Below are 23182 nucleotides of genomic sequence, written 5' to 3' on the forward strand. Positions count from 1 at the left end.
AAATGACTACTTATTATTTTAAATGATAACCTAAAATGTCACAAACCAGTACTGTAGCTGATGAAAGATGGAGAGCTGCTTGAAGGAAGTAATGTTACACAGGCAAAGATAAGAGGCGGGAGTGAATCTAATTCCCCTGCTGCTGATTGGCTGGAATAATGTTAGAATGAACTGGTCTGAGTCACTGTATTTCCTTGTTACAAAAACATGTTCTTTTGAAGACTGCGCACAGAATATAAAGTCAGTGAGCTGAGAATGGTTTCACATTAGAATCTTTGATTTCACCTTTAATGGTAGATTTTCAACAGCCCAACGATTTCTGCTTTCATCTCGTAGCTATTAGGAACCAGCATTTAATTAGTCAGACACTTCTTTTATAATCAAGATGTATTTCACTGGCCTAATTAGAAATGTGATACTGCCTCAAAGCTTTTCAGTTTATTATCCCTTTTGGCTTGTAATATTACAGGAGGCACTTTTGAAATATCAGTGAAATTAGATTTGTGCTTCTATATTTTATTATTTTATTACTTCAAGCAGCAAAAAAACACACATTTCAGAGACGTTTTGCTTCTAAAGTTGGAGGTATTATATTTTTACAACAATACTGTGAATAAACTCCTATCTGTAGAGGCTGTAAATATTTAAAAATGTAATTTAATTCAAAAAATGCTGAGTTTGGGACTCATTTCAGTAGATTACTCAGGTTTTGTGCTCTCATGAGTATTTGCGAGAGGAAAATGTTTTTGGGATAAACAAATGAGAGTTCACACAGAGCATGTGTGAGTAAGAATAATAATATTTTCATCACACAACTGTATCTGACTACAACCATTCATAATACTCTCCAGGAGTGCACCTCCCCTTCCTGTCTCCATTCAAACCTCTAGACTGTCCTCCCTTCCTCACCATGCTGACTTGAGCCATCTGTCGCTCCAGCTTGGATCGCGGCACGTCCTCGAAGTAGTTGTCGTTGCTGCGCTGCCGGCGACGGGCGTCTGCTTGCATGATGAGATGCTGCACGTCCAGAGATCCACCCTGAACCCCCGCCGTGTACGCTGCCTGGCCCACTGATGGGCTGAGCTGGGGAGGAGTGTGGTTTCCTCCGGGCTCCTGGGACAAAATGGGTGGGAGGAGATTGGAGTTGTGGTAGAGAGAGCAAAGCAGGTTCATTCATCACTTCATAATGTGCTGTGTCACTCCTGGAAACACAATAAGTAGGGCGACCGGATTCATCGTACTTTGACACTTTTTAATTTTCAACCGCTGTGACACCACACAGCATCAAAGAAGACGTTTCTAAAAATGGCTCATAAAGTAATTTTGTGTTTCGTTACTAGAAGGTCTTTGAGGTCCCCCTCTCCGCCCAAAGTTACATTAAGGGAAGGCATCGGCTAGATCCCTGAAGTGCAAAACAATGTTCATTTAAGACATTCTCCAAAGTGAGCAGAGGCTGCAATTCCCACAGGAGTTGCAACATTTACATATTTAAGCATTGTACTGCTGGAACACACTAAAAGGTCAGACTGTTTCTCCAGAGAGATTACACACTGTTACTTAATTACACACGAGGGAAGTCTCTGCAGAGAAGTCTCTTTAACTATTTCTGGACTGCAGAGGCTCGAGTGCTCAAACCCAGAGCTCACGCGGAGCCATTTGTTGATGAGTTCTTTCTGCAGGGTTAAGATCTTTCTTGACACACTAGAAACTTAAAACACAACTTTACTTTTATCAAGCCATAAAATATTATCCTGCAAGAAGTGCAATTTGATGTTCTGGCTTCTCAAATGTGTTGATACATGGTACAGAATCAATTCTCAAATGGACAGTGAAGGATTTTTAAAGTAAATAGATTAGGAAGTAAATATGACACAACCTCACCTTGCTAGACAGCACATAAAGCAAGAGTTCACATTTTACTGAAGCCCTGATGCCAGTTCCCTGTTATGAGTGTTCAGGAGAAGCTGGTAATCAGATGGTCCATCGCATACAGTCTGCTCACCCAGACTCACCCTTAGGGAGATCGCCCGCGGAGGCTTTTGTGGGGTGTCGTCGTGCAGGCGGTCGCCCAATGAGGCCAAGATCCTTTTTCTGTGTCCGATGAGACCTATCTTCAATACCTGAATGAACACATAGATGTTTCACATTAAAGTTAAATGATGTAGAGGTTAAAGAAATAAAATAACAATAAATTTAAAAAAATAACCAAAAAAAAGTTCATTGACAACGAAAGACTAAGAGAGTTGGGTTCTAAGTTTTTGACAAAATCACAGGTTTAAGTGTCATCACGTTTGATGACTCACCATCAGTTGTGTAATTTAAATCAGATTTTATAAAGAGCAAGGTTTCAAAGGTTTTCAACTGGATAATAACATCATTATATTTACGAAGAAAAAAAAGCTTAGAAGTAATAGATTATCCTCTTCATCAAGGTCCTCAAATTGAGGATAATGCTGCTATCCAGAAAAGAGTAGAACAGAGAAGAGCACCAGAGACCACTGCAGAGCTCACAGAGAAGTAATAATGAGCTCGTAATGACATGGAATGGCCCTGAGCGCATGCATACATCACGCTGTTATTACTACAGAACTGACACGGCTCCGAGGTCTGCGGTCCAGCTGCTTGTTGTGCTGTTATATGAACAAGATTATGGATTGTGTAACATTCCTGTTGTGTACTGTGCATCGTGTGTGTAACACACACAGAAGTGTGAGAGTCTCACACACGATTAAATGAAATGGTGCTAGTTGATGCTTGCCTCGTCCTGATAATCTCATTGCTTTGTGTTGCTAATGTTAAACAGATATAACAGTGTAGAAGAATCTTTGAATATTCACATCTTTTAACATTCTGTCCGTTTCTATGAAGTGACTAATAACAAATATGAAAGCAACAATATCAAGAATAATTACAGATCTAGAATTTAAAAATCCACTTTATTCATCCACACAAATGGGGAAATTATCTTTTCCACTCCAGTTTTTGTACATGCATATACCATATATATGTGTTAGTCAAAGCACACACAAACATCATAAACAGGCCCCTGAACAAACACAACACACACTAGGGGCCTGTAGGCATGCAGTTAATAACACTCAGTACAGGAGAGGTGGAGGGACAGGTCGCGACTTCGGGGTGCGCCCCAATGAGCAGCTTGTGGGGGGGACGGCGCCTTGCTCAAGGGCGCCTCGGCAGTAGCTGGGAGGTGAGCTGACAACTCCCACTGTCAGCTCACACTCCAAAGATGTCTGGCGGGAGCGGGAATCGAACTGCCGATGGTTGGACGATGTCTGGTCCCAAGGATTCTGCACTACCGCTGAGCCACTGCCGCCCCTTTCCGCCCCTTGATCAGACACATTAGCCACCTTTCCTAATGCTAATGTCTTTTTTTTTCTTTGTTTTCTCCTTGTCTGCCTTCAGTGGCAGCTTGTATAAAATGTTTCATGCTCATTCCTTTGTTCATTAAATTAAATGAATCAAACCAAAAATGCTGCTAAGCTACGCCAGCTTCCTCCATATTCGTTATCTCCTCAGTTACTGTTTTTATATTTAGATAATTACCTTTTATCGTTTGCACCATACTTACACTAAATATCAAAATATTCCTTTAAAACAGCTTTTGTGATTATCAAATCAAAATCTTCATGCATTATGTGACTTTCAGGGTAGTTTGGATGAAATACTGGTAAGAGCTCACACTCAAAAAAATAACAGAATCTCATTGTTGAAAATGAGTCTGTTGAATTCCCCCAATACTCATAACCATGCACACCTTGTACAATTCACACACATGCACATGCACGCACACACACAAACACACATACACACAACGTTTCAACCTCCAGTGACCAGGCGTCCACTGACTGCTCCGGCGACTAGGCTTCCTTAAAACATGGGTTGGAATTCTGTTAATGCAGTCGTACTTCAGTCCTCAACAATCTGTTGCTTGGATTTATGTGGCTGCGTCTGGAGGTCTTCCAATAAAGATATGTGTGAAGGTTAGGGAAATGTGTCTGTGTGTGTCTTCAGGGCAAAACGTGGTAATTAGCTTCAATGCAAGGCCTTACTGCTGCGAGTGTAATGACTCTCCCCACAGCCTAACTTTGCAAGACATACCCAACACCCCCCCCCCCTCACACACACACACACACACACACACGCACGCACGCACGCACACACACACACACACACACACACACACACACACACACACACACACACACACACACACACACACACACACATTCCCACGTCTTGCACCAATTATTGCCTCATGTCTGCTGAGGACAAATAAATTACAAAGAATATGTATCCCAACGGAGGTGCAGTTCCCACATACTTTGGTTTTATATATGTAGGGATACCTGAACACACACAACAATAGAAAAAACTGCAGTGATCATAACAGCAAATTTAATAAGCAACTCCCGTATCAACAACTGACATAGAATGCATCATGGTAGCTCATAAATGCTAAAAACGTCCTCGTGTTGTTTTCTGTGACGAGTGGATTTAATAAATTTAGTTTTATGTCACACAATAAATGAAGAAAATGGATGGTTTGAATCGAGGGATGGTAAAGAAAACATGACAGCCACCCCTCCTTTGCTCTCCTTTTCACAGCTCTCTGTCTGCCCTGTGGTGGAGATGACATTTGCTCACTAAGTTTAACACATAATGTATTATATTTTATGTCAAAATCATGACGGGAAAATGTATCTCTCCAGCAGTAAAAGAATGCACTTAATCAATTAATCAATACACAAAAATTTGAGTGGCTCTTTTCATTTTTATTATTTCATCCAAAGTATGGAAGTATGGAGCTTTTACTTGTATTTTACGATGATAAAGGATTTATCTCTAGTGTGACACCATTAGGAATGTAATTAATTCACCTTGGACTTAAGAAACATTTTGATGGGGAATTTTGACCTTTTTCTGAAGCAATAAAAATGCTGGATTTACTTTCCTTGGCTCCAGATCAGACTTTGATGCGTGGAGGATCTCATAAGGATGTCAACATCATTTTAGTCCAAACATTTTTAGATACAGGTAAAATTTGGATCACCTCCAAAAATCTAACAGATTGTTTAGTTTCCCCTCCAAAAATTATCATCAAAACTTTTTGACCATTGCTGTTGACAGGCAGACAGGCAAACCAACCAAATAACAAATAAACAAACAAACAATGTCAGCAGAGGAACCAAGTTACAACCAGGATGAAAAAGAAACAAATGCTCTCCATTAGATCAGATGAGTTTATTTTATCCATTACGTAAGAAATAATGTTCACAAAAGAAGTACACAAAATGACTTACATAGTATATTCTTCCGCTTCATGGAGTAAACGTTTTTGAAATATTCATTGTCATGCCTGTGTTTTTCCCAGACCATCTCCAGAGGGACGATGGATAGCGTGACACCAGGCCTCATGCTGCTGTTTCATCACATACAAACATGCACACACTCCAGAAGGAGTGCAGTAATTGCCTCGCACGGCGTGTATCCCCGTGTGTATCTTTGTGTAACACTGCGCCTTATGCAACAACATCCACTTCAACTACAGTAGGCGCCTCAACCTTCAAGTTCAACTGTCACCATGGCAACACAGAACCGTAGCAGTCACCCACGCACATGCTCATCTGAAACCAAAAAAAAAGAAGAAATAGAGCTCACATGCATGTAGACGTGTGCACACACACGCGCACGCATGAACACACACACACACACACACACACACACGCACGCATGCATGCACACACACATCTGCTTTAAACCCTGAAGAAGATGGTTATATTATCATCCCTAAATTTGAGAGAACCTGCAAGAAATGCAATCATCATTGTTAAACTCACACTCTATGATGCTTGACTGTGATATTGCATCATTTGCATTTCAATATTATCTGTAGTAGTGGTCATTAACAACAGTAAGAGTGTTGAGATGCTACACATTCTGTAGTCCACTACCCTTATTTCCATCATCTGCTACCAAAACACTCCCTGAAGCTCTATTTGTATCACCTAAAATATCCTGATGTCATTCTTCAAAGTCTGGTGAAGTGAAACTTACCCTCTCGTCTTGAGTTTATGAAGTGATTTCAGGTGCTGTTTGCCACCCTGTGTGTGTCTGTGTGTGATGATCAATGCACTAATCCTGTTAACGGTCCCATTAGCCCAGATTCAACAGCCTTGATTAAGGGATTAGCCGCCAAACATACGAGTAACGGAGGTGTGCTTTTATGCAGACGCTTCCTCCATGCAGTCTGGTGAAAATTTTCAACAATCATTACACAAATAATAGTGAAAACTGCTGTTTATATATTTGTATTTGTGCATCTTCTACCTTCACATTTTTTATCAAACAAGGAGTCATAAAACATGCACGAGTAAAAAGATTTCCCAGCAGAATTAGTTTGAGTCTGGAAGTCAATTTTATTTTTGCTCTGAATCTGACTTAAGAGGCTTCATTTATAGAGATATCTAAGAAAATCATAAGAACACCTTCAAACACAAGGTCGACCAAAGAATGATGCCAACAGCGGGGAGAAATGACATTTTGAAACCAGAGCAACAATAAAGACTAAATGGATTCAGTGATTGGGGACATTAGCAAACGACCTCCCTCATTCAGGACACTGGAAACAAAAAGCCTTTTCTCCATTTCCTACTCGAGGGGGGACTGGAAACTGGTTGGATCACTGGAGCATGAACCCCCAGTGAGGGAACAGTCCAGTCACTGTCTGCAGTCAAACTAGCACGTAGTTTTAATGATGGGGAAGGAGGGGACTGAAAATTCTTCATCAATCTCTCTGCTCCTGTTTCATCACCACTGACTCACCTAAACATCCTTTTCATTGGCCTCAATACCCGTTTTCATTCTCTGTCCATATTCCCTCAACCTCAAATTACCTTTATCATCCTCTCTCTTCCCTCCTACACAGCTTGTCCTTACTTTCACTACATCCACACGATGGGAGGAGAGACTATGAGAAAAGAGACTGTCAGAGGGAATAAATAGTGTGAGAGTGTCAGTGATTTGGCCTAATAAAAGAAGAAGCACTGCAGTTGCACTCAAAAGAGCTTCTTCTCCTAAGCCTTAGCAACTGCATATGATTGGTCGGTCTTTGTTAGCTTGTGTATATCTACCTTTTCCAGGATCCTGTCAGCATGATCCATCACCCCTCCCCTGTATACCACGAGGTTATGACCTCGCTGATATCAATGGACCCCTGAAGCCTCTTGGGCGCCGTCTGCGAATGGCGTGATTGAGGTTCGACTCCTTGACTCCATCGATTTTTCCCGATCCCAGAATCGCCGGCATAAGGTTACTTAATTCACCCAGGTCACAATACATTACAGACCAATTGGAAGGTAGTATTGATCAGTAAATAGCCCAGAGATATCTTAGAAGGTAAAAAGAAGGAGTGGGTACCATTTAGAACATCAAATATCACAAATATGGTGGGAGACTACAAAAAACATACTGAAACAGGGGAAAGCAGTGAGAATGACTCTTTCTGAAGCTACAGATATTATAAAAATGATAATTCACATGTTGATGCCTGCACTTGTTTACTTCAGTAACTTCTTTGGCGGGTGTCAATATTTTCTGCTTGTTGATGTCAAAGAAGATGTGATTCTGGGCCCTGACTATGTCTAAAATCCTGGAAAAAAAAACCCCAATTTGACTTGCATAGTTAAAAAAAATCATGCTATGTGATCACCAGTGATGGGATTTAAAGAAGAATGCTGTTTAAAAGTAATCAGCAATGTTTGTAATAGAGGCCTTTTTGTCATCTGAATAATGTGCACAGCGCCAAGTATGTTATCAACAACAATTTGTGTCATTTTCTATCCTGGTTATTGATGTTTACCTGTCCCTGAATACCAAATCACAGCCAGCCACTTCATCTTCATCCTTTCTTCATCCCTCCATCCCTAGCGTACTGTGTGTGTTGTTTGGAGGTGGGGCCTTTCGACTAGAATGGTGAGTATTGATTTGCCTGGACTCTTGGTGGACTAACACACACACACACACACACACACACACACACACACACACACACACACACATACACGCACACACACATGTATGTGTGTGCACAAATTCACAACAACACTGTAGGGAAACCAGAGACCACTGGTTGCCTAGCAACCAGAGAGGAGGGGAGTTGAAGCTAAGGGTGATGTGCTGAAAATGATGTTCCGAAGGGACCAATAGGAAGGCTCATTTCAGCGATGAGGGAGCAGGGTGGTCTGTTAATAAGCCCGCCTACATGGAGACAGATACATCTCCATTAATAGCTGGAGAACTGTAACTATGACTGGAAGCACAGACTCTGTCTGTGTGTGAGCGGGTGTGTGTGTGTGTGTGTGTGTGTGTGTGTGTGTGTGTGTGTGTGTGTGTGTGTGTGCGTGTGCATGTGCGTGCGTGCGTGTGTGTGTGTGAGAGAGAACGTAGTAGGGTCAGGGTTAAAATGAGATGTCTATTGTTTGTGTATCCGCACACAAAAACACACACACGCACGCACTACACACTTTTTAGCACACACACAAATGAGCTCATGAATTGTAGTCTCAATATGATGAGAGAGGAAATGGTGCATCATATTTTTATAGGTTAATAAATAGATCAAAGCCCCAAGATGGAACTGGTTTTCGCACAGCAGAGTAGGAAAAGCTGTCCTGTGGCACCAGATTGTGTGTGAACATGTGTGTGTGTTCAGACAATGTATCCACCTCTGGGCTTGGAAAATTGTAGAAATGCTAGATTATTAAACATTCAAAGACAAGCTTATTTTTCTCAGGACAATAATGATTACAAAAAATCAAAAACTACTGTATATCAGTTTTTAACATGGGGCTAGATTACACCCCTTCAAACTTGTTATGTAATGATGGATGAATGTTAATAATAATTATGGACTTACCATGTATGAAAATAATAAACAAAGATACAATTCAACAGAACACAAGCAAATTAGTAAAACTAACGAAACACAACTCAACTAAATGCCACAGGAGGTGCAGGTAGCGCAGGTACAACAGATATATGACGTGAGTCAATGATGAATCCAGTGAACAGTTAGCTTGATTCAGATAGTACTACAGATACGTTGGGAGGGATCATCCCCCCTCTGGTTTTGCCACTGATGACAAACTTTATATCATTTAAAGAAAACCCTTGCTGCTGAGGTCTCAGACATCTCTCTTCTGCTAAAAGAGTTTAAACAATGTAAATTCCACAGAGTCCAAGGAGACAATGTCCACAACAAAATGCTGCAGACTCGAAAAAGCCACATGAAGTCAGTGCAAACTGTTCGCTTAGTCTGATATTTGTTGAGGTATTTTGTCATGATGTGAAATCTTAATTTATGGGTTGTTATGTTTCATTTTATTGACCATTTGCATTACACTAAATTCTCTTGCCATGTTCACGTGATCAGCCCTTATCCATGGTCCTGAAGTCTAATGAAGTCATCTTGACTGGCACAGAAAATTAAATGTATCATGTCTTTTTAAGTTTGTATGAAAAATTTATTTTCAATTGTTCTGAATTTAGGCTCATAGGGCGTACCTCCAATCCAAAAAATAACTAAACCCATTGATTGCTTATTTTCATGATTGAAACACACTCCCTCTGTTTCTTTTTCTCACAAATTGTATTCTGTTGTTAGGTATGTTGGAACTGAGGGTACAGAAGGCCGTAAGCCCGTCGTCATTGCAATGTACCCCGATATATAGATTTCCATTGAATTTCTATTAGTGGGTTTTATTTTGTTTGTTTTGCACTCCGGTCATGAAGTCAATACATACTTACCTAGTCTGAAAAGAGTAATTCAAAATGTTAGTCTACATACCCCATTTCCTTTATTAGGCCAGGTGAGCACAAGCATGGAATATTCCTGATCAAACAGCCTGATGCATCTGCCTGAGGGACAGGTATGTGGTCCCTCTGCCTTGCTCTTAATCATGCATGGAAGCAAATGCAGCAATTTTTAACTAATGAGAAGGAGGACTGCCATTCCCCTTGGGTGTTATAGGTGTCCTGATGCATAATCGCAGTCTGCAGATCAGGTCAGGCAGATCATGATCATGACCATTCTGATTAATATAGGGATGGGTTGCAGTGGGTGATACAGATTATTACCTTCAACGATCCCTCAGATGTGAAAATTATGTGCCATTTATGCACAAGGGACATCTTACTATCTTTGCTTACAAATTAGCACATAATTATACACATCCTGAAGTTTCCACATATAGTCCCTGTTCACAGTGATGTTTGTAGAAAAGCAGTTCTCCATGCAGGCATGATGAGAGTAATTTATTTAGTTGGATGGTACGTGGATTGAATTATACAAGCAGATTCAGATGATGCCCGAACCGATATTTGTGTTACTTTGCTGGTTGAGTCTTTGCCCTATCTACAGTGCTCCCTCACGCATTCGCGCTTCAACATGCCCAGCTTCACCTTATCGCGGATTTTTAGTAGGTAGTCACGTGATATTGTATGTGATACGTGATATTGACAGCATTCGGAAGTGAGTTGTGTTTTGAGACTCAAGGAACGCAGCTCACTTCCGTACATTAAATAAACACTTAAAAGAGCTTTAAACGCATTAACCACGAGTAATGAGGGATCACTGTATGTTCAATTTATGTGCCAAATGAACATGAGCAAAGTTTGTCTTATTCAATAGTTCAGTCTCATTCTGCTTCCTCAAGATGTACCTACATACACCTCATCATTTCTCATTTTCCGACCAACACAACCATAAGCACACAGATACAACACAGGTATGTAAATGACAACACTGTCAGTTAGAGAACAGTGAAGACACTTGGCGTCAAAGCCTTATTCACCTCATGTAGTTTGCCTGTCTGTGTTCCTACTGTGAGTCTACAGATAAGATGTCAGCTCTATAAAACCAACTCCCTCGTAATGATGTTCATAACTAAATGGCGTGAAATCAGTGTTACCACAATGAATCATTTGACAACTGTCTCCTTGTGTTTCTGATATTACTGCAAGCACAACCGAAATGTTGGACCAGTACTAGAATTATTCTGTTAAAAGCCTTTGTCCGCAAAATCTCTCTGAGTATCATCCATCATTCTGTAGGGTCTGTGGACTTCCTCCTGATTAATACTGGTTACGGAATGTGAATCATTGCTCTGAGTAGTCGCTGTGACGATAAGATGAACAGGATGTGGGGTTATGACTGATCAACCTGTATCTATGGTAAAAACACGGCAGGATTTCCAGTTCAATCTATGTCTGCATTGCCAGTTCCTCAACAGCTGGAAGAAGGCAAATACTTTTCTTTCCGCTGTCCTGCTGGGACCTGCCTCATTCTTTCCTTCTTTTTGCATCCCACCAGGTCTTTGCTCACTTCAAGTCTCACTCTGATGCCTTGCTTCCTTTTATTGATATGAGAAAACAAGTCTGTACAGGAGAAGAAATATTTACTCATCATCTTGCTTGTTTGACTCCTACCAGTAGTTTTGAGACAAGTACATCATGAAGCCATCAATTGAGGCTGAGATCAAATCATTCATGATCACTGTGTTCCCTTAAAACCACATTAAGTGCATTTTAAAAATTAAGATTTGAGAAACAGTCGTCACTTGACAGCAGATTAGCTTTTCTTCTTCTACTAAACATTTATAGTTTCAGCTTTTATGTCTGCGAGACTCTTGCAAACTAGAGTAGACTTTCTTGATCTCATCCCAGATGCTCGCCATCCTCCGAGAGTATATCAGTGCGTGCAAATGAGAATGGGGCAAAATTAGGGCATCAGTAGTGAATGCAACTGTGGTAATGAATTTTTCCCATTTTGTTTCACCTGACCCAATCTGGAAGTACAGAAAATAATTGGAATCTTTAAAAATGATACTTAATCTGAGATTTATTTCAAAACTACATATGAAAAGTTACTCCAATAGAATGAAAATTCTATTCACATGGATTAAATTTCTGGCTGTTGTCAGTTCTGCAAATAACGAGTTTGCAGCAAACTTAAACTTAAAATTTTTGAGGCTTCATTCTTTCAGGTGGCTCGAAACGGACTCCTACACACTCGTTATACAAAACATCTGCAACTCTTGTAAGCACGTACACACACACACACACACACACACACACACACACACACACACACAGACACACACACACACACACAGACACACACATGTGCACATCTAGTAAATCAGCCTAGTCAGCAGTGTTGATTGAGCACCATGGATGGTTTCATACGTTGTAATCACCTGAGTCTCGTAGGGTATAGAAATCAAAGATGCTTAAATAAAACATCAAGCGTAGAACAAAAGGATCAGTGACTCTACATCATATCCCATTCTTTCTCTTCCCTTGTGTCTGTTTTTTTTCCTGAAATTCTCTTCCTTCATCACTTCTTCACTGTTCCATCAATCTGCAGTGTTGCTTACCTCTCCTCAGGTCTGGACTTATTCCAAATCAAAGGCTGAAGACAGTTTGCTCTCCTCCGTCACCTCCTGTGTTTTGTCCTCTCACACTCTTTGCTCTAGTGCCTTTTCCTTTTTGTTCTTCTATCTTCACCCAAGCGTTCCTGGCTTTACTCTTTACCTCCTCACCACCATCAGCTTTTGTCTCCCCTTCTCTTACTCTCACTCTGCAGATTGCGAGCGCTCACCAACTCCTCCTCTTTCTTCGGCTTGCGGCAGCCAGACTACATCTCCTACATGCCTCTGCCTGAGCGCTCTCTCTCTCTCTTTTGCTCTCCCCCAATACACCACACACACACACACACACACACACACACACACACACACACACACACACACACACACACACACACACACACACACACACACACACACACACACACACACACACACACACACACACACACTCTATGTATCTCTACCTACTCTCTCTCCAGTTTACACCCCCACCCCCCTTCCATCTCCTCACTATGGAGACGCTGGGCCCATACAGAGACAAGCTCATGCTGGCACACTAGGAGTGTTAATGGGCTTATGTGCAGCATGGGTTGAGGCTGTTCAACAACAGCATCGTTACGAAATACCATGGGCATAAAGTCTAAAATAGAAAAGGACAAATCAAGGCTAGCCATTTCCCCTTCTCCTACTCTTTATGCTAATCTGAGCTAACTAGTTATAAGGTGCAGCTTGATGTGGTAGTTGCATCAATTTTCTTCAAATTGTTATTATGATTAACGGCATGTACAACTGTCAATTTGTGGTATTTGGTGTGCAAAAACACTATAAATACCATGGAGAAGAAACCAATCAAACAAAACATCTCATTATGGATGAATCTGTTAAAATGTGACGCAAAATCCAAAACCAAACTGATTTAAAATGCTAAATGTTGAGAAAGTTTTTTGCAATATGTAAAAACTCCATACTGGTCATCAAATGCTGACTGGGATTTACTGTTCTCCTTATGTTTCTGAGTACACACACCTGTATGTTTTAATATTTATCAAAGAACCAGATTTCTCTTTTCTACTGATGACATACTGTATATTTAACAATTCCAGCCTTTCTTTGAGTGCCATTAATGAAGACATTAAAAAATGAGGGAGGTGAGGTAGGGAATGAAAGGCACGAAATAACCTGGGGAAACCGCATTAATAGTAAACGGTTCACAGCCCTAACCTCTGTGCTACCATGGTAACCCTCGACCCTGTGCACATGAACTATAGGTAATCCAACCAACCCCTTATGTGTGTGTAACAATTATTTAAACTCTAACTTCCGGAACCCTTTCTTTGGAACAAAGGCTCCACTATGTGAGCTATGACGCTGCACAAACTATAACGTTTCATGGTTCGATTACAAAAGCAGACAAGTTCAGACATTTAGCAGGAAATATCTTACAGCAGCCAAACTCCAGTGTTACTTACAACTCTTTTGTAATAATTTAGGCCTTATGAACGTCATCAGTGAGCTGAATTGTGTAATGAATTGTGTAATGAAGGTGCAGGGTATTTCAGTCACATTAATGAACATCTTTTTCTGGGAAAGAAATGATGTTTAAGAATTGCGTATGAAACCTGACTCATGTCGTGTGCTCTCTATCGTCTTACTGGTGCGTTTTGTTTAACACGAGCATGTGGTTATTGTGTGAGTGCAATGAAATCCAATCTACAGAGGTTGACGTCATTCCGACTATTCCTGTCTACTCCTGTGATCCAGTCGCACAAAAACCAAAGATAGTGCATGACTCCTTCCTGCCTACCATAGATTCAAATATACCTTCAAGAGATTAAGAGTGAGGTTTTTTCATTCTTTTCCACTGAGGTATGTGGAGAATTTGCCCAAATTTGACCTACTCCTTGTTATTTGTTTTTAATGAGCGATCTTACAGGAAACTGCCCATCAACAGATATCTGTCTGGAGTGGTAACAGAGACTGAGAGGTCAGTTTCTACAATACTGGGCCTGATTTAACACAACCTGGAGGAAAACATCTATGAAATAACAAAATCTTTCCTCGTAACCTGTCAATTTAGAACTTTGGCTAATTTTTCATTGGATTTATAGACCTGTGAAATATAAAATAAATTAATTATTTTATTCAAAAGGATCTTGAGAGCAGTTAACTTATAGTTAACTTAGAAATTTCTTAATTATCTGAACATGACAATCACATCTCAGGGTCCATCCAGTGGCTGTTTTCTTTTAGTTTTTCTTTTAGTTTAATCTGCTTGATAGTAAAGAAAAAGGACATTTTTCACCAACTTTGCAGACTGGACAAAACAAACTGATTAATTCCTTGTCATTTTTGGAAGGATATTTATGAAAAGTTTACCAACCCATTGCTGTTGTAAACTTTATGCAGAATGATCTCTATTTGACTCTTGTTTCTATTCAAATTAGTGCTTCTCCATCAGGAAACACGGAAGAACACTGAACACTGACTGTTTATCCGTGCTCCATTAACCAATGTTGACTGTGAAGCAGCTCTGCAGCAGCTACAGATTCAGGGAACTTAGGGGGTTGGTGTTGGTGAGAGGGGGGGGCCACACACTTTCTCTCCTGATACCTCCTACACCATCTCCAGAACGGTGAGCACTACAACAGGAAGTACAAACGCCAAATAAGGATTGGGGGAGAGCAATGTCGACAGGCAGGGCCAGTGAAGTACACTGCAGTCCTGAGGCGATCCACCCACATGGAAGTGCACTCCTTTTCACACATGCTGTAGATAAACACAGAGAATTGTCACATGTTTAAACACACCGGACACATGTAAGCCGACTGAATCATCCGAGTGTGCAACGGCATCGGTTATATATCGAAACACGCATGGGAGGCTGTGAATCTACGGTCGGTTAAACTAGTTAAAGGAAGTGTGGATGCATGTGTGGAGGTATTACTGTATGATGTATGGGGGTTAATCCTGAAGTGCCTGAAGGAAGGCAGGAACCATCTGGTATTGGGAGACAATCTGTCCATTTGGAAAGGTGACAAAGAAGGTGATAAGTACAGGAACACACACACACACACACACACACACACACACACACACACACACACACACAGAAATTCAAAGTATTTGGAGCAGTGCAAGAAAAAAACCATCCGCCACACACATACACATTTCAGTTATACCGAGTGCACACATCGCTAGTCTCTATGGTAACTAGTAGCCGTCATAGCAACGGAGTACAAGCAGCAAAAGAAAGGCTGAACTCATGACTGTCCCCGATTTATTCTGGATCTGGTGCTAGCCATGTGGTGCAGTTACACTTACGCAGCGTTAGCCATTTAGAGGTTTTCAGATTTCATTTCCAGTTTACGCTGTTCCTATCTCTTGAAATGTTGAGTTGTAGTAATGGTGGAGAATGCATGGACAAGTCAGACCCTGTGGGAGAATCAATCACTTACACAGAGAGTACACATGTGCACTAACAGGCCTTAGCATGTAAGATACAGGCATGAAGAAGGAAAGAACTGGTCAATGAAAAAGAGAGTGAGCCATAGAATGAAAATAAGAGCACAAGACCCTTTTCTTTATAATTTTATGGTAGTAATCTGTAGAATCTGCTGTAATTCGACTCTGGTTTATTTATCTGACAGGTTCAGATTGTATTTAATTCACATATTAATGTTTAATACATAAAGCCTACCACTAAATATACTGCACAATCACAAATCAAGTGTATATTGCACTGAGTTATACATTTATTGTCTATACATTTATTGTTTATTGTCTATTTGTTGTCTATAGCATTAAATCTCATTGACAATATAAAGCAACAATGAGATACTTTCAAGACATAAACACTTACAGTACTTTAATGCCTGGCCTTGAAACAAATGCTTCTCACTACTAACCAAGGATACACAAATCAAACTCTGACACACAAACACAGATTTGAAGCCCCCCTCCCTCCTCACCCTATAATATCAGGGACCATTTATGCAGAAAACATGAAGGGAATTGTTCCTGGAGGACCAGAAAGTATCTGCTCTCCAGCGTCGTGTCCGCCGCTTTCCAAAACGAAATCCATTTCTAATTGCTTCGCTGTGGTCTCTGTGAGGACTCACTTGAAGTGAGAACAATTTGCAGCCTCAACAACGCAACCGTTTGGTACTTTACATGCATCAAGAAATAAGGTGGTGCGGATGGACTGAAAGGCAGCAGCACCACCATGTGGATTTAGACAGGAGCAGCTCACTGCACTGCAGGTGAATGAATCTGCATAACAGGCAAACAATTCATCTCTTATTGGACCTGAAAGAAACTCTTAAATACAAGCAATCAAAGATGTATTTTAGAAGCATCATACAGACCAGATTTTCCCCCTTATATATTTTACTTATTTTCATAATCTTGGCAATGCAGCATCTAACTTATCCATCACCTCCTCCCACCAATCAATTGCCATTTTTCGTCATAGCTATAATTTAAAAACATTTCTTTTCTGAGGTTTTTGCAAAGAGTTTTATGGAGTTATTTTTTTAAAATCTAAATCTTGGGTTATATTTGGAAACTTCTCTTGAGCAGTAGAGACAGACAAAGACTGATCAAATTGACCTTCAGCATGACAGTCCATCTAATATGAAGCTCTACAAAGTCAACACGTCAGTCAGATCCAGCCAGGATGCTCCCCGATGAGCCTGGACTGAGCCCTGAAGCTTCAGAGAGCAAGGCTTCTGACAGGAAATTATTCTTGAGATGATTGACAGATTTCACCAGGAGACTTGTGATATTATGATCTGGCTGATAGAGAGTAATATCATGCCATTATTTCATTCTCAAGTACCTGATACAGTCCTCTAAATTAGTTTGGTTTTGAAAAACAAAGGAAAGTAACACAGCTTAAATGAAAGCTCCCTACTGACAAACTGATAAATCATTATGACTAAATAGTTGGATTTTACTTTTGAAGCTTTGGTCATGCTATTTACCAGATCTGGGAATAAAGTGAAGCCTTAAGTTGGAAAAAAAAAACGTATTGCAAAAAGCAAGCAAGCAAGCAAACAAACATGTAAATCACACTAATCTGGAGTACAGGTATCAGACAGACTGTTGATGTTAACACCATGAGCGTTTGCAGGACACCTACATGTATTTTCTTGACAGTAATTGTGCACTTACAATTATATTAGTAGTAAACTAATAAACTGAATTCACACTGAAGACAATTGTGTGTTTTACAACATAAATGCAGGATAATGATTTTTCAACTTTGCCTTAATTTTCTCATCATAAGTTTACTTGTTTAAACGTAGTTATTATTCAACATTAGTAAAGTAAAATCTGGTCTCTTTATCCAGGTCTTGTGCATCATTGCATGACACATGCTCAACCCTCCTGTCAAGATCCATGAAAATATGCCAAGTAGCTTTTGTGTGATCCTGCTAACAAATAGGCAAATAATAAGCAGATGCTGGGGAAAACACAACCTCCCTGATGGAGTTAATTAATGAAAGAAAGAAGACAAAGACGAAAAGGCTTACCGATGCCTACTGGAGATGCGGAGATGTCAAATAAGAGGAAAATATGGTTCTGATGTTAAGACACCTGCATCCTGTGGAAAATTGACCTGTACCCTCCCAAAGTTTGGGAAGATGACGGTAGATGAATGTCTTCCTCAAACCCTTTGTATTCAGTATACGTTTACAGGTCTTTGTCTGGACAGACAGGGTTAAAAAATGTTCTGTTTCCCCAATCCCACCACAGCAGGACAGCACATATGTGCCCAATCAAAAGGACAAACCACACTTGTATCCTTCTATTTTAAAATGCTCAACACTCTCCCCTCGTCTCCCCTGATTCCACAGCATCTGTTGCCCATGGCGATTACACAGTGATTAGATGAAAGGAGCTACCAACTTCTATTTGGACTTGCTGTCCTCTGTGTGTCTCTCCCTCCCTCCCGTCATCTCACGTCCATACATCCTTCACCGTGTCATTGTTACATGCTCTTTAAAGGGGTCTTAATATGAAAAACACATTTATTCAGGACTCTACAAATAAATACTGGTCCTCCTTAACCCTACTAACTCCTAGAATCTGGGAAACGAATTGGTCCTGGATTGACTGTACCCTCACAAATTATTCCGAGAGTAAAAACAAGTTGTTTCAGATAAACGTTCATGGTGACGTCACAACGACAAAGCCCACCCTATTTGCATGAGAACATCATTCTCTCCCCAGACAAGGACATATTCACCCCTGAGGTAAAGTTCGTGTCCAGCGCTAAGGTAGCAGTGTGTTACAATTTTTGTCGTTCAGAGGTAGACTGTGTGTGTGTGTGTGTGTGTGTGTGTGTGTGTGTGTGTGTGTGTGTGTGTGTGTGTGTGTGTGTGTGTGTGTGTGTGTGTGTGTGTGTGTGTGCGTGCATGTGTGTGCTATAGTTTCTTATGAGTATGGTGAAGTTGAGGTGTGGATGAGTGTCGGAGATGTGTATGGAGCGGTGCTGCTTGGCGTGGGTTATAGTTGGATGTAGTGGTGCGCAGTTCAAAATACGAATATGAACAATATATGAAATTAACATTTAAACATTAGTCAGCGTTTGTTTGTATTTCGGGGAGAACCTGGAACATCAACCAGAATCAGCATCAGGGTAAAGCATGCTTTATGCTTTTATAATAGTTGCACTATAGAGAAAAGAGAACATTATGAAACTTGAAATTCAGTAGCACAGATCAGTTTGGTTGATTAAATTGATAAAAAGAGTATAATATTGTACCTTCCACATCGCTGCATCAAACACACACACACACGCATGCACAGACACACACACGTACGCACAGGGCCTAGAGACTACTTCACTGACTGCACTGCAATGGTGCACGTTTGTCTGCTGGTATAGTGGACACTCATCTGCTTCCAATTAATTCAACACATAGCCAAAACAATACAGACACCCAGATGTTAAACCAATGCGACGAGCCTGGTTCCCAGTCTGTGGCTGTTTTTGTCCCAAATGTGTTAGATAAGGTCTAGGTTAGGATTTTACATACTGTAACTCATGATGTCCTGGGATTATTTGATGCATATAACTTTATCTTTACACTAATTATATTTCAATATTTCTTCATTAAATGTGAGGTCAAATAAATATGTTTGTTTCCTTTCAATTCCAGCCTGGGTAGCTGTTGATGTAAAGCAGCAGGATAACTAAAAACAAACAAACTGAATGGTCTGATCTGGATCTGATCTGAAGTGTTTTTTCTGATCACTAATAGAAAATACGCTGCTATGAGATAACAAATAATTTTGCAACACACCTGTAATTGAGATCAAGTTGTCGCTGGAACTGTGCTGATTTGGTTTTAATGTCAGATTTCATTCGCTCAAATGTTACTGAGGTAGATCCAGAAGAAAGCCACCATTAATAAATGACTGGTTTTCTTGAACAACTATCAAACTAATAAAGGTATTAATGCAATTCCAGACCCTAGGGACAGGTTTTCATAGTTAATGAGTCCTATTATGAGGGTCGCACCAACATTGGACCATTGCTTTATAATATGTTGCCACAGGTTCCCTACAGCATGTTACAGATTCCCTGTAGCATGCTGTTATTTAGGGTTTAGTAGGAAAAGAAATGAAAAAGAAAAGATGTTTAATTCAACCACATAATACAGACATGACCATGTATTAACACTTTCTCTAACTCGCATATGCATCCACAAACACACACACACCAGTGCAGCATGTGGGCGACATCCCCAGCGCTGTGAAACATCTTGCATCCCACATGCTTATATAACTCCCTCTCCAACACCTCCAGCTGATCAGTCATCATTTTATCCTCCACTGCGAAGGAACAACACCCCTTCTTGCTCCCCTCTCACTGAAATAAGCCGGGCGGGTGCCCACTCTGCAATCAAGCGTGATTTTGTTACACTAGGAGCATCAAAAGAACACATCACTCAGATCAGATCAGAGTGCAGCAAATCCCATCCCAGCTAAAGATTTTATGTTGGTAAAAATTGAATCATAAACCTCCACCACTTGTGACAACAGAGGAGCTCAAATGTCAAACCTTGTTATCATTCAGCATTGCTGATATTTGCAGAGTGAATTCAATCAATGGGAAGCAGCTGCAGACCCTCTGCTTGCTCTCTATTACTGTAAATGTTAAGAGATAAACATCTGCAGTCACACAAGGACCAGTTTTTAAAAGAGGGGAAGCTAGAAACAAAGACACAATAGCAAATATACACCTGCTTTTTGTAAGCATTTACTGCAGAGTAATGAGGATATATGTCTGATAGGCATTCCTCCCAAAGAGGGAACTTTCACGTTGTCTTCAGCAATATTTCATATTAAAAAAAAGCTCATCCTGATTTTGGATCTCTAGTGATTCACTGAGCAAGAGAAACAAATTCAGTCTGTGCCCAAGGTGAGGGATGAGTAAGGAACTAAAAATCATTCAGCTTCAGTACTCCTCCACTGGTATCATAGAAGAAAATCCGTCTGAGGGAATACTCTATTACCAAACTAACAAGACGATACTTTGCTAAAATGTGTTACATTGTACATCAGCAAGAACCCTGTTTGATTGTTTGACATTTTTTTCATGTTTGAGACAGTTGCAACACGCTAAATGTGCTAGAAAACATCACAACTATGTCCATATTCTCTGCGTGACTTCCTAATGAAGACACATCAATAAAAAGTGATTTAATATTGTCTTTCCAGACAGTTAAAAGACAAGAAAGACACATTTAAAGACAAAATAGTCCAAATTTAGCCTGAGGAGGCTTAGATGACTTCAATCTCATGTTTGTCTTTGAGTCTCTAAAGAGCTTTGGTTTCCTACATTTCCCATAATTCTTGGTGTCCTGTATCATGAGTGCCCTATTTTAAAACTCCTTGACAATAACACTGAGTCAATGACCAAAGATATCCCAATGCTACATACTGAGGAAGAATGATGCATGTACACGATATTATTTTACATAATTGAAGATGTGTACTGTATATGTATGTATTCATGTTTTCCATCACATAGACATAAGAAGAGAAAATAACACTGTGACTCACATTAATGAGCTCGATCTCCCAGATCTTCTTCACCAGTTCCATGGTGGTGTAACCGTTGATGAGGAAGGCTTTGGTGTAGTCGCCGAGCTCCAGTGACTCCAGCCACTCTGCCACCGACGTGGGATTGTTACCATCGTAACCGACGGGCCGCACCTACAGTACAGATAGAAAGGAGTGACACCTTATTTTAAACTTTTCATTACTTCTCCTAAGGTATGCACAAGAACATCACACTGCTGTACGTATTTGCTAATATATATCTGCTGATCAGCAAACAGTGAGGTTTCATTCCATGAATTTGTCTTTCTCCAAGTTTTCATAAGTAGAGTAATGCTGTGAGGAACTGTGCTTTCCTGTCCGTGTGTGTGTGTGTGTGTGTGTGTGTGTGTGTGTGTGTGTGTGTGTGTGTATTTATTCATTTGACACTACTGTATACTGTATTTGATTTGATTACTACAAATATGTCATTTCCTGTCATTCTGCTGTAACATCACATCTCTAGATGTAAAACAGTTTCTCCAGTGCAGCAGAGCACAGGAAGCTTTCACCAAATGATTTTATTAGATAGAAAGAATACAGATTCATGCTGAATTTCGATCTCATACTTATATATTTGGAGTGGAACTGAGACAACACAAGCCTTTGAACGGAGAATGGGACACAACTAGTAAAAGATTACTGCTTTGTGTGAGCACCGTACATTTTGCATGTGTTTCCCTTTGGGAGTGAGGGCAGACAAAAGTTTTAAGGTTCTACTGTGTGTCTGTAAGAAACCTGCTCATCTCTGAGAGCAAAGACGCCTTTTCTTTCTGCTCTCTTTTAGAGTCAACAACACATTTGATCCCTCTTTCTCTCTTGCCCAAAGAAAAGCATTTAACCTGGGACAAACTTTCTGCAACAACTTCATGTGTTTGTTTGTATTATTTCAAAAGCCTGTAGTGCTTTTCAAAGCAGCTGCCAACATTTATCTATGACTTTAGTATTTCTCCTTTTTTTAAATACACGCATGTATTTAGTAACCTGTGAGCAATGATCTAGTTCATCATATCCTTGAGTCTGTTTAACTATAATGGAGAGTCTCACCTCACAGGATTAACAACAGTAGGAAACACCAGCCTGAAACTGGCATTACAGTAAAGATTAGTTAGCCTAGATTGTGTGGATGCTAATTAGAGCTGTTTGAGATAGTCTCATGGCATGTGATTGGCTGCAGCACTGACCCTTGGCAGCAGTCGTATGGCCTGTAAGAGTCGTTGTCTGTGGGCTGAGTTGAGGATCCCGATCTCCAGCAGATCCTGGTCTTCCACAACATTGCTGCCCTGCAGAATAATGAAACAATGGTTTCAGCAAGCATTCATACAGCATTTTTCATGCAGAGCAAACAATACAGAAGAGTGTGCTAGCGTACTGCTTAAATTAAGTTCCATAGTAGATTCTATGGCTCATCTGTAACACCATGTCTACACTATGAAAGACCAAATTATTTAAAATCACAAATATATTTCTGCTGAACATTTTTCGCATGCTCTCCCCGTGTCTGCGTGGGTTCTCCAGCTTCCTCCCACCTCCAAAAACATGCGCTTCAGGTTGATTGGCAAGTCCCAAATTGACCGTAGGAGTGAGTGTGTGTGTGAATGGTTGTTTGTTTCTATGTGGCT

At 40.4% G+C, this 23182-nt stretch overlaps 1 protein-coding gene across 3 annotated transcripts in view; it reads right to left on the minus strand.

Annotated features, from left to right (window-relative positions):
• Window positions 1–23182, minus strand: part of anks1b (ankyrin repeat and sterile alpha motif domain containing 1B) — a 175281-nt gene that overhangs the window by 16590 nt on the left and 135509 nt on the right. For all 3 annotated transcript variants that reach the window (XM_068306593.1, XM_068306592.1, XM_068306591.1), the window contains exons 18-21: window positions 22745–22843; window positions 21525–21677; window positions 2013–2120; window positions 910–1113 (exon numbers count right to left, since the gene is read on the minus strand). In XM_068306593.1, the coding sequence (XP_068162694.1) occupies window positions 910–1113; window positions 2013–2120; window positions 21525–21677; window positions 22745–22843 (564 nt within the window). The remainder of the gene's footprint in view (window positions 1–909; window positions 1114–2012; window positions 2121–21524; window positions 21678–22744; window positions 22844–23182) is intronic.

Source organism: Antennarius striatus, chromosome 22 (assembly GCF_040054535.1).
Source record: "Antennarius striatus isolate MH-2024 chromosome 22, ASM4005453v1, whole genome shotgun sequence".
In the NCBI taxonomy this organism is placed as follows: Eukaryota; Metazoa; Chordata; class Actinopteri; order Lophiiformes; family Antennariidae; genus Antennarius; species Antennarius striatus.